Source organism: Castor canadensis, chromosome 14, assembly GCF_047511655.1.
Source record: "Castor canadensis chromosome 14, mCasCan1.hap1v2, whole genome shotgun sequence".
NCBI classification, from domain to species: domain Eukaryota; kingdom Metazoa; phylum Chordata; class Mammalia; order Rodentia; family Castoridae; genus Castor; species Castor canadensis.
Genome location: NC_133399.1, coordinates 79,077,683 through 79,091,002, shown reverse-complemented (window position 1 = coordinate 79,091,002; position 13,320 = coordinate 79,077,683). Strand labels below are relative to the sequence as shown.

The 13,320-nt window shown below is 40.9% G+C and overlaps 1 protein-coding gene across 9 annotated transcripts in view; it reads left to right on the top strand.

Annotated features, from left to right (window-relative positions):
- The window catches only part of Stox2 (storkhead box 2), a 200,823-nt gene extending 189,179 nt beyond the window's left edge, over positions 1-11,644 (top strand). For 6 of the 9 annotated variants that reach the window (XM_074054879.1, XM_074054885.1, XM_074054882.1 and 3 more), the window contains 2 exons: positions 4,095-6,360; positions 10,989-11,644. In XM_074054879.1, coding sequence (XP_073910980.1) covers positions 4,095-6,360; positions 10,989-11,184 — 2,462 coding nt within the window. In that variant the 3' untranslated portion in view covers positions 11,185-11,644. Of the gene's footprint in view, positions 1-4,094; positions 6,371-6,523; positions 6,573-10,988 lie in introns of all 9 variants that reach the window. The other 3 variants (XM_074054881.1, XM_074054886.1, XM_020169110.2) reach the window with 2 other exon arrangements.
- The last annotated feature ends 1,676 nt before the right edge of the window (positions 11,645-13,320 follow it).

Genomic DNA, 13,320 nt, shown 5'->3' with positions numbered 1-13,320 from the left:
ATTGGGTCAGTCTTTCAGATTTGTGGCAGAACCCTGTATTTTTATAGGCAGTCGAAAATACCAGTCGTTATACTAGAGTGAATTAGCAATTCACTATTAATACTAGTAATAATTAACTAGTTGTTAATTAACAACTTTCACTTCAGTCTTTGAAAATTCACAGGTAGAAGTGTAGAAGGTGGAGTGGACAGAGTAAAGAATATTTCTAGCTTATTTTTCTTCTTATTGATTGATACAGCCAAATATCTAAACGAAAAAAGCTTAGGTGAACATTCCTTATGGAAATTCTTTCTTATTAGCATATGTACAGGAGGGTCTCACTGACAATTCCATAGATGCATACATACAGTGTACTTTCAACAAGTTCACCTCCCTATTACATTCCGTTAGCCCCTTACCTGCTCCCCCACACTTCCAAACAGTATTTGGTGGGTGTCATTTTGCTATCTTCGTGTGTGTGTGTGTGTGTGTGTGTGTGTGTGTGTGTGTGTGTGTGTAAAACGTACTTCAGTCCTCTTCATCCCCCATACGCTGTTCATTTCCCTTCACTATCCTGCTGTCCACCTCCCCGCCCCAGATATTTCTCTTTTACACTATGTTCCATTATTGTCATCATCATCATTTTAGGTCTGCATTCCATATATGAGTCAAACGTGATATTTTCCCTTTGTCCCTTTGTTTGGGAACAACCAGAAGACTTGTTCTTAGAAGCTGGTAAAGAGTATTACAGGGTGAATTCAACTATGATATATTGTGAGAACTTTTATAAATGTCACAATGCACCCCCAGTGCAACAGTAACATGATAATAAAAAGAAATAAAATAAAGAGAGTATTACATTGTAGGTATGATTCTGTATGGGTCCACAGGTTCTATGAGATCATCATTTGGAAGGCCTTCAGGCAGCAAATTCTATAATGTGATTAATTTTTGTTTTAAAGTAATGGCTATTCTTATGAACTATACTTCAGTTTTTCTTTGTAAGCAGCCATAGTAAATTAATCAATTATATGTTCTCATAACCAAACCTTCCCATTTAAAATAAAAGTCAGTTTTAAACTGGGTTCATAGTCTTGATTGCTGGGCCAGCACATGTGTCATCCCTGTGACTAGTGTGTCTTCATCTCAAGCATTGTGTTCTGTGTGAATGACCTCTTAGCCGAAGGCCCCAATTGTTAAAAGAGCACAGAAGCTCTTTTAAACTGTTTATCTTACGTGTAACCATTTTTTTTGTTTTATGATGATGCTTAAGAACAGTATGCGTATGGCTTAGGTTAGATCACTAATCTCATTAAAATGCATTTCCATTTTGCAGAGAAAGTATCACAAAATTAATACACAATTTTTATTATATCAGCCTTAAGATCACTTTACAAAAAAAAAAAAGCAAAACCCACTAATGTAGTGAGGGGAGAGGGAACAAGAAAGAATAATCAAGCATAGATAAGATGAAAGCATGTGTGGAAATATCACAATGTAGTCCTCTGTGTTGTGCAATTATTATAACTAATAAAACTGTAGGAAAGAACAAAAATGTACAGTTACCAAAAATAAAGCATTAAGGGCTGGTGGAGTGGCTCAAGTGGTAGAGTCTGCCTAACAAGTGTGAGGCCCTGAGTTCAAACCCTAGTACTGCCAAAAAACAAACAAATAAAATATACGAGTAGAGCATTAGATTAAAAGGAAACTGTGCAACTCAACAGTTAATTACGTTAAGCAACACATTACCTATGAAGCTTTTCTACCTAGCTCACTAAGGATGCCTTGTGAAGATGGTGACACAAATAGGTGTGCATGCACCGTTGTATCCATGAACTTTGTCTCATTGAGAATGGCAAGCCATTTCTAACCTTACAGCCCACTTTCATAGTTTTGGGAAGCTTGGGGGAGCCTGAACCTCTCAGCTTATCCAGGTTTTCCAGGTTGCTGCAGGATATTCTCCGGGTTTCTATGGGTCCTGACCCATAGGTGTGTGTTCACTGAGCACTCACTCTGTGTCAGGCACCGCTCTGCATGTACCAAACTTACTGAATCTCACAATAGCCCAGTTCAGAGAGGTGAAATTGCCAGCTGCATTCATTTGCTAGGGCTGCTGTAACAAAATGGAAGGTGGCTTAACAAAAATGTGTCATCATACAGCTCTGGACTCCAGAAATCCAAAATCAAGATATTAGCAAGGTGTCGGCCCCTTCTGAAGGCTGTGAGGAAAGGAAGCATTGCAAGCATCTCTTGGCCTGTGGATGGCCGTCTTGGGCCTGTCTCTCTTTCACATTTTCTTGTCTTTGTGCATGTTGTCATGGCCGTACTTCCCCCTTTGAGAAAGATGTCAGTCTTATTCCATTAGGGCCCACTCTGATGACTTCCCTTTAACGAGGCTACTGCTGTAACCAGCCAGTCTCCTCAGGTGGATGGGCTCCTGAGAGGTAAAGGTTGAAGTTCTGATTTCGTCATGAATTTGGTGGGGAGATGTTAGCTTCCTGTTACTGTAACAAGTACCTGTGGTAACTCAACTTACAGAAAGAAAAGATTTATTTTGGTTCATAGCTTTAGAGGTTTCAGCCCGTGATCTGTTGGCCTCATTACTTTTAGGGTTGTGGTGAGGTCACCCATCGTGGCTGGAGCACATAATGGAGAGAAGTTGCTTACCTCGTGGCCAGGAAGTGAGAGAAAGAGGAAGAGACCAGGGTTCCACCTTCCCCTTTGAGGACATACCCTTTATCACCCAAAGACCCCCCATTAGTTCCCACGTCTCCAAGGTTCCACCACCTCTTCAACGTGTTAAACTGGGAGCTAAGCCTTTACCACAAGGGCTTTGGGGAAATGTCACAGATCTAAACTATAGCAGGTGGTGGAGGTGGGGCGAGGGTGCATCATTCAGCCAGTTAACGCCAGCTCTCCGTCTGGCAATCTGGACCCAGAGCCCAAACTTTCAGTTATGCTCTCTTAGCTGTGTTACATTGAACCATCTGAAATTGCCATTTTTGTGGATCAGGCACAGTTGAATATTGGCAGTATTTATATGATTTGTCCTGACCTATTTCCAAATTATATCATGCTAATCAATTTCATAAGTATCATCACCTTTTATGTGCCTGACACTGGGCAATGCAGAATACCCAAGAAATGAAGTAAATGGACTATAGCCTGGAGAGCTTATTCTTTCTTAAGAATTCGTACTATATTCTGTCTCTTAAGATAGAGAAGACAGAAACATGCACACAAAACTCTTTGAAAACAATGTAAGTCAAAATACAAAGAAGCATCTGTCAACTTGTCCTGATGTTCCTGTTCAGACAAACATAAGAGTTTTGGACTTAGTGATTAAACCAATCCCACGTCGAAGCTTTTTCTAGTATGCTTGCTGGGGCTCGATGGTTACAAAGGAGGTAAACCACCTCCATCTGCTGACTTCTGTTCAAAAGAAGCATGTTCTCACATGACTTCCTCCAATGCCGTAGATGACAATGATTTCAGTTCTATAGGTACATCATAACAATTGTTAAGTCTAGTTCCCCTTTTATATGATGTGAAAATTAAGTGAACTTAAAAACTGCACATGTAGAGTAGCTGCAAAATGGTAATCTCTCATATTTGCTAGATTTGTTTTCAATATGAAGGTACTTGTAACCTCCCTTCCCTACTTACTTTTACCGAAAATGCCTTTTCTGTAAAGTTACATTACACAAAACTTGCCATTTTTTTCTCATTTAAAAATACTCTTATTTTGTTTTATGATGTAGTTCAGCAAAGGCTTTAGAGCACAGTAACAATCTAACTTCCATCTCTCTTCCATCTTTTTTTTTCCCATGATGCTGGAGATGGAACCCAGAACCTCACGCATGCTAGGCTACATCCCCATCCTATTTCCTGCTTTTAGACTTTCTCATTCTGTGGGTGGTGATACTCAGAGGAGTTATCAGAGAACACTAAGAGTCACACCAAACTTAAACCCCTTTGTCTGGATCCTGCTTACGTGCTATAAGACAGCTTTTCAATGCTTGGCAGTATTAGTAGGATTGGGAAACTCAGAAAGAGACAATATGTCCTTACTTCATGCTCATGAGTGTCTTTTTTGTTTGTTTGCTTGTTTTTAGGTGTTCCAACCCCAAGCCAAGAGATTCTGCGGCACACACTGAACACACTGGTACGGGAGAGGAAGATCTATCCAACTCCAGATGGCTATTTCATCGTGACCCCACAGACTTACTTCATAACTCCTTCCCTCATAAGAACTAACAGTAAATGGTACCATTTGGACGAGAGGATACCTGACAGGTCTCAGTGTACCTCTCCACAACCTGGAACCATAACGCCCTCTGCCTCAGGCTGTGTCAGGGAAAGGACTTTGCCCAGAAACCACTGCGACTCTTGCCATTGCTGCCGGGAAGACATGCATAGCATGCATGCCTCAACTCTGCAGAGGAAATCCGCCAAGGACTGCAAAGACCCTTACTGCCCTCCTTCCCTCTGCCAGGTGCCACCCACTGAAAAGAGCAAAAGTACTGTAAATTTTTCTTATAAGACAGAAACTCTCTCAAAACCTAAAGATAGTGAAAAGCAGTCCAAAAAATTCGGGCTCAAGTTATTCCGGCTGAGTTTTAAAAAAGACAAGACCAAACAACTGGCCAATTTCTCTGCCCAATTCCCTCCTGAAGAGTGGCCCCTGCGGGATGAGGACACGCCAACAACTATCCCTCGGGAAGTGGAGATGGAGATCATTCGGCGTATTAACCCGGACTTGACCGTGGAAAATGTCATGAGGCACACCGCGCTAATGAAGAAACTTGAAGAAGAAAAAGCTCATAGGAGTAAAGCAGGATCCTCTGCCCACCACAGCGGGAGAAGTAAAAAGAGTAGGACTCATCGGAAGTCCCATGGGAAGTCTCGGTCACATAGTAAGACACGGGTGTCTAAAGGGGATCCTTCTGATGGCTCGCATCTAGATGTCCCCGGTGACAGAGAATATGACTTTTGTGACCCTCTAACCAGGGCACCCAGGGAAGGCTGCTTCATCATTGAACACAAAGGAGATAACTTCATCATGCACAGCAATCCCAATGTCCTCGAGTCTCATTTCCCCATGACACCAGAATGGGATGTGTCTGGTGAATTGGCCAAAAGGAGAACTGAGATGCCTTTTCCTGAACCTTCCAGGGGAAGCTCCCACTCAAAAGTGCACCGAAGCCACAGCCATACCCAGGACCGAAGGTCCAGGAATGAGAGATCCAACAAAGCCAAGGAAAGATCCAGATCGATGGATAACTCCAAAGGCCCCCTGGGTGCGTCTTCTCTAGGAACGCCTGAAGACCTGGCAGAAGGATGTAGCCAGGACGACCAGACACCCAGCCAATCCTACATTGATGACAGTACTTTACGGCCTGCACAGACTGTTGGACATCAAAGGGCTCACATTTCATCCACAAGCTATAAAGAGGTGTGCATTCCAGAAGTGGTCGGCGGCAGCAAGGAACCTTCTAGTGCTTGTAGCCTTTTGGAGCCGTGCAAACCCCCTGAGAGTTTGCCATCCTTTGGTGAACTCAACTCCTGTCCAACAAAGACAGCCACAGACGACTATTTCCAGTGCAACACCTCTAGTGAGACGGTGCTCACGGCACCCTCGCCCTTGGGGAAGAATAAGGAAGACCATGATACCCTCACCCTGGTGGATGGGGTGAAAAAACTGTCTCCTTCTGAGAGGCAGATCCCCCATTCCTCCAGGGAGCCTATTGGGCACAAGGAGGAGTCGCCAAAAGGGCCAGGTGGGGGCCCAGCTGCCTCAGGCGGGGTGGCAGAAGGAATTGCCAATGGACGCCTCATCCAGCACCACAGCACCGAGCCCAGCGGCCTAGACAAGAGGAAAGAGATATTCAGCAAAGACACACTGTTCAAACCTCTTCACAGCACCTTGTCTGTAAACAGCTATCACAAATCGAGCCTGTCCCTCCTTAAATCTCACCCCAAAACACCTGCTGACACATTGCCAGGTAGATGTGAGAAACTGGAACCCTCCCTGGGGACCTCAGCAGCACAGGCCCTGCCTGCATCCCAGCGTCAGCAGGAGTCCGGGGGGAACCAGGACGCCTCCTTTGACTATTACAACGTCTCTGAGGACGATGACTCGGAGGAAGGGGCAAACAAAAATGCAGAGGAGGAGAAAAACAGAGATGATGTGGGCACCATGCAGTGGCTTCTTGAAAGGGAGAAGGAAAGAGACTTGCAGAGGAAGTTTGAGAAGAACCTCACTCTGCTCACCCCGAAAGAAACTGACAGCAGCAGCAACCAGAGAGCCACCCACTCAGCCCGGCTTGACAGCATGGACAGCAGCAGCATCACTGTGGACAGTGGATTCAACTCCCCACGGTAGGGAGAGGTGTGTCTCTGCACACACATACACCTACCAGGGCCCGGGGCTTTGTGCACGTAACTTAAGAAGTTGCTGATTTCACAGTCTGAGCTCTGTGAATGAGGGTGAAGAGTTGTGTGAGTTGTATTGTTAACAGCCTGTTTCTGACTTCTTTTTCAGGAATTGAAAAAAATGTTTCTGCAGCTGTAGAGATCACCAGTCTGGACTGGTGGGTTGGCTCCTTCCCTCAAACCCGCATCAGGTCTAACTAAGACCACCACTTCCCAGTATTTTTACTTCTATTCATATTCCCACCATGCTACGGGAAGGGTTTGTTTTGTTTTGTTTTGTTTTTCAGTCCTTCAAAAATAGCAACTTTTTGAGTAGAATGAATAGTCACTGGGGGGATAGGGTAGGGAGTACACTGATGTTAGGAGAAGGGTCCCTCTAGTGAGAACATTGCAACAGATCTTAAAACCTTTTCTGAGGATCTAGAAGCTTGCTGCCGTTTTCATTCCTCCTCTCTGTGACCTGTCCTACTTGCCCATACACCTTAGCCTTCTCTGCCCATATGTCTGTATAGAAATGGAGGCTCGTGCCTCTCACAAAAGGTTGCCGGCCTGTGCTCTATTAGATCAAAACATAGGCCAGTACTTTTATTTCTCCCGCTGCAGGATCAGTGCAACCCGTTTAGATACTGTCATCTTTTCTTCTTGTACGTATTGGTAATTTAGCAGGGTTGGCAATTGAGCGCATGCAATGCCTTGTGGTCATGTCCAAAGTACTGAAGGTGTTCTGGGGTGACAAAAGCAAATCAAGAGCCTGTACATTTCCTTTTTTCTCTTTAACACTTTCTTCTCCTTAAAGAGCAACTTGGGTCCTGCTAAATCTCCTGCTAAATTCTACTCCAGATTGGTGACTCTGAGATGCAGAAATACTACGAGAGAGTGGCACTCCTCATCAGCCACTTGATAAGACCTTGGGAATCTTGGGAATCATGATATTTACAGTCATAACAAGTGCCCAGATGAAATTATGCACTTTATATATTTATTTTAATTATTCAGAATTGAAATTAATTCTGTTGTGATCATTTCACCATATTTTTGGATAATTTGGGGACAGGCATCCAAAAGTCAGGACTGGGAATCATTCATCTGTCCCATATTAGATCTTTGTTCTCTTAAAGATCCAGCTCGTGATTACTGTCACTTCGATCGTAGCCTTTTTTCAACGTTAACATGTGTAGAAGTTCTAGTGTAACAGATCTCAGAGACGATACTCCGGTTAAGGTGTGTGGGGAACACGAGTCCCAGGTTCTTTTACCTGTTCCTTCAGGATCCCTGAGAGACCTTAGGGAGCCATGGCACCCAGTCTGAAAACCACTGGCCCATTTAGGGACTTTTCTAAGAAAAGGGTTTTGCCAAATGATTTTTTATCCCAAATCAAATCTTAATTTATGTTCTCTATTCTTTCCTACCTATTTTCCTATACTACTCTTTTTTCCTCCCTCTGAAATCCTAGTAGTAGATACCAGATAAGTATAAGTGAAGGTCCATGATAAAAGTTCAAAGCCATCCCTTATGGAAGAGGTGGTTTTTTTGCGCGTATCTTCATGTTCCATTATTTCTTATTATGTGGGCTGTACTGCCTAATGCTCTTCACATAATAATTTCAAACCCTTCACTTTGCCTTCGTGGTCCCTGAGTGTTCCCAGTACTCCAGAGACTGTTGCTAACGGAGATGTGAGGAGTAGTTTAGTGGATTCTAACTCAAAACCCTACTAGTCTGTAATTTTGAAAGTTTTTGTCTGTTTAGGGGTAAACAAATATTCATGAAATAGTTGAACCAGTTTCTCCACAGAATATATTATCACGAAACTTGGGGTGCAGAATATAGACTGGGATTATTTCTGGAAGTAAGTTTATTTTTATTTTTAAATTAATATCCTTAAACATTTAATGCTTTGTCATGGTAGAAGGTAAAGTTCAGTCTAAAGAGACAGCCTACACATTGGGCACATACCCGTTCACTAACATTAGGTATAATTTTCTCTACAGGAATATGTAGATCACCTGTAAATTTTATGCAGTTAAAGAACCTATGGAACAATTCCTAATTTTTGCCCTTTTCACATGTAACATTCTTCAGTCAGAAGCTAGGTCACAAACTTATTTTCGATACACTTCAATAAATTCACTAAGTTGCCTTTCCAATGTGTGAGGCTATTCTGCAAAAGAGAATTTTGACTTGTAAGTTTTCAGCACCAGTAATACTTTATCTAATTACCACGATCATGTTGGTATTTTCTCATTGCTGTGAGATGTGTGACTCCTCGGTGCACCATCCATTTGGATCTTTCAGTGAAATAATTCACTAAGCAACTAAGACTCAACCAAAAAAAAAGATGATTTTTTTCCCCCTACACTCAAAGTTTTGGTTGCCACCTGGGGGATCTTGTTCAGTCACATGTCCAGAATTCTTTAGTCCCTTTTGTTGGAAGCTAAAGGATATTGAAAAAGAAAACAGGTAGAAAATAGAAGTGTGCTATGAGATCTGATATTACAAATTAAAATCTTGACATGAAAAGATTGCTATTCCTAATCTGAAGGCAAAAACTGGCTGAGCGACCACAGTATAAAAACAAGTGACAAAAGGCTGCAGGGATGTATCTGCTTAATGCAGGGAGTGATCATGTGCAGTGGAAGGCTGGGACCACGGAGTCACATCTGTGCAAGAGGGTGAACAAGAGAGCTGTTTGCTTCATTTCTCCTGCCTATGAGATCCCGAAATCTAATCTTTAAGGACACACTGCATTAGCCGTCTTTTTTTTTTTAAACAATAAATTTAAGAAGTATTTTTACTGCCAAAAATCCATCTCTGTTAGCTTTTTCATAAGCATATCCAGAGCTCAAAATATGAATGTCACAAACTGTACCCATTACAATCATAATGAAATATATTTGTAGAAACTGGAATACCATATGTATTTATCACTATTAATATGGTAGCAGTGGTTAAAGTGTTCAGAGCATCTTAGAGGAGACTTATTTCCTGACTTAGATCATATATTGCAGTGATTGATGTTTACAAAACCTGGCACGCTGCTTGGCATACAGCGGGTACTCATTCAACATTAAGTCCATTAGTTAAAAGCTGGTTTAAAAGTAGATTCTTTGGACATTAAGATGCATTTTCCTAACAAAAAAGATATTGTTGGTGATGTGTGAATCCCCAAGCCATCTTTTAGCAGCTCCTTAATTCATTGCATGCTAGATGTTTAATAGAAATCATTTGTTTTCTAGCTTTTTAATATACAAAACTCTCCATTGATGCTTATTTCTTCTTCATAGTCATAGTAGGTAAGTCAGATCATAACTCTCCCCAGTGTAGACACGAGAAAGTCAAGTGTGTAAAAAGTTACTGTCATGGTTGAAAGTGAAATTGAAGGGGTATATCATAAAGTCCTTGGGATTCTACATGGTCATGCCCTTTGGTATAGTTTTGGGCAAGCTACAGATGAATTTTCTCAGGAAATGGGTCAGGCAGGTAAGTAGATTAAGTCGTCCTCAATGGTGACATTTTGGAGTGTGCTTATGCCAAAAAACTTGACTTGTCTCTAAGCACAATAAACTTCTGGAGGTACCTGCTACATTTAGAAAAGTGGTGTTTGTGATGGGCAGTGAATAAACTTCCTTTTAAACAGTTAACCGTTGGCTCTTTGGTGAGTACTGTACCATCCCAAATGACAAGGATTAAATCACCTGGTAGAAAGGGTTGCCACGGTATAGAATTCATACAAAATTTCTAAACTGCATCTATCTAGCGGGGTGGAGGTGCCAAACATGAGGATAGCTTCTGCAGTCTCTGTGTTAGTTCATAAGTTTCTTATAGCCACTTTGAGGACCTGCATTATCACTTCCCCTCAGGAGGCTTAATAATCTTTATCTCCGCTATTCCGTTTGAAATGTTAAATGTTCTAAATTTCCTAAAGCAATAAGTCATATTCAGACATTTTAAGTTTTCTAGCAAAAGGAAGTGGAATGAATGTAAACTTCACAAATAAATGAGAAAAAAAATCTAAGGTCCTTTATCTGAAAATCTATTCGTATTTTAACTTAAGTGTTAAAATTTGAAGCAGAGTTATAAGGTGTTTAAAAGACTTTTATTCCCATCAGTGTAGTAACTTAGCTAGTGCCATGCTTGAACTTCACTAAGGTCAAAATCTAATCAAAGACAAACACCAAATCATTAGGGTAAAATTATTGCATTTATTCAAGAGGAACTGGTCCCATGAATTTCCAGCCGGTGTTGAAATCATTACACAGGTATGAGTGTTCGTTTTTGAAAACTCGCTGTCCTGTCGCATCATATCTTGAACACAAGAAGGGGGGAGGGAAGCCATCGCAAAGTGAATTTGGGGATTAAAACCGGTTTAGCCTTTCAGTGCACTGCTGATTGTCACATGTCTCAAGCCAGCACCCGGAGCCCCGGCTGGAAGAGCATGTGCGAATAATCAGAGGAGATGGATATTGATATGACATCGTAAATCCATTAACTCCATTCGTTTGCTCTTCCTCTGGGGCTCGCTATATAATTATTTATGTTCAAAGCAAAACAAAACCAACCCTTTTTACTCTTTTAGTACTCGGGAGAGCCTGGCTTCCAACACATCCAGCATTGTTGAAAGTAATCGTCGGCAGAATCCTGCTTTGAGTCCAGCCCACGGTGGAGCTGGGCCAGCCTTCAACTTCCGTGCAAGTGCGGACCCCCCTGCCAACGAAGCCGAGAAATTGCAGAAACCATCCAACTGCTTGCAGGCTTCTGTGACTAGTGTGTGATAGTCCTTCTGCCTCAGATCTGTCTCACTCCATACAGAAACGTTTACGACACTGGGACTGATGTTTACATCTTTGGAAAGACAAGCATCTCACGCGCAGTTTGGGGCTTTCCTTAAACTGGGCTGCTAAGTAGGCTAGGGCAAAAACAAACAAACAAACAAAAATCTTTATTTCAAAGTATTGCTTTTTCACATTTATGGCTCTCTAGCAACCGAATAGCAGTAGGGGTGATATGTATACTTTTGCTTCACTAATTGTATCTGAGCACACATAGGAAAGTCTAGACACTGTAAGTGGATATGCATCTTCAGTAGCAGGCAGGTGCCAGTTCCATTTTTAAATGCCACAGGTGCGTGTCGCTCCCAGTCTGTGGTTGAATGGGGCCACAGAACTGATCCTTGACACTTCCAAAAAAAAAAACAAAAAAAAAGTCAAGCCACCACAAAATGTCAAATTACAAGGGTATCCACCTTGAGAGAAATGAATGCCAGCCAACCTGACCAGAAGGGACCCCAGCCCTTTGTGTGTGAAGTGTTTTATGCACCAGTCATTTTTCACTGTGAGTTTTTTGTGACACTATTTTTGCAGGAGCCCGTGGAAGTGTGTCAGAAAGGGTCGGGATGGAAATACTGGCAATGTTTGTTTTCAGGATTTTGTTCTCCCGTGTAACAGATGCTTGTCTTATTTTTAACCTTCCATAATCACAAACAGGAATATAGGCCTTTGGATCTGACCTGGAGAAAGGAAGGGAACTCCCAATCTGGCTGGGGCACAGCGCTAAGATGGAAGAGGGCAATGTGGACTCTGAAAAGGTATCAGTCAAATATTGAAGGAAGAGAATTTCCTCCTGTGATACTTACGATGATCCTAGCTTACTGTAATAGATACAATAATTAGTTTGTTTAAAAGCAAAATGTTCTTTGTGATACAAATGAAGAGTATGGCCTGGGGATGTTATTCTTTCTAATGGAAGGACATAAATCTATTTTATGTAGTTTTAAATAGAATGCCTAAATTAGGCTGTGGGAAATAATTTTTAGTGGTTATAAGAAAGAGCAAATTTAGGGAAAGTTGAACTTCAGGCCTTTTATTCCTGGGAAGATATCTATAGAGAAAACTTTTAAAGTACTTTTGATTAGAAATATACATGTGCCCATGTAATAAACAACAGAATGCACTCATTCTGCTCATGTGGTATAACCATAATTTGTACTCCCCTAAAATTTATCAAGAATACCAATTATGCATACATGAACTATGCCAGAGTAATGTTTACAGATACTTTGTAACCAATTTCAGGAGGCATTTTTTAAGTGGATGTGTAGCCATTTGCCCAATTTATTTCAAAATGGTTCACATTTTGCTTTAGTTTACAATGTCGTGTTGAATACAAAGAAGGCTCAGCAGCAGAGGGGTTACAAACAATTATGTTTCTGTCGTATAGGAAAGAGACATTTCAAGGCTCCCTTTTTTTAAAAAAATTTTTCCCAGAAAAATGGAAATACACCTGTAGGTAATGGAAAATTATTTGTAAAGGGTTTCACCTGACCCTAGTAAATTATATAAAGCTTTATTTACTTTAGTAGTATGTGTTATTTGGAGCCATACAAAATGAACTATATATACATATATATATATGTGTATATATATATATATATGTGTATATATATATATATATGTGTATATATATATATATACACATATATATATGTATATATAGTTCATTTATATATATATATATGTGTATATATATATATATATATATATATATACATATATACATATATTTGAAAAATCTAAAATGTTTTCATGTAGGATTCCAATAATTGGCCTAAAATTTCTGAGAAACTTCTGTTTCCATATTAGGTTAAGTCACTTGCAATCTGTTTAAGGAATGTGGTCACATATGTAATCAGACTAATTCTTGAAATGTACAAATACCCTCTCATGCTTTATGAGCTGTTAGGAAGTTGCTTGGATCCAACTGGACTTCTCAAGTTTGGTATAGATTCCTTTTGTGTGTTTAAGGAAACTTAAGCAGGTTTTGTTTTTGCTTTCGTTTTTGTTTACTAAAGTAAACTGCCACACCACTGAAAAGCTGAACCCAGTTGGCTTTCAGTCTTATGCCTGCTTCCT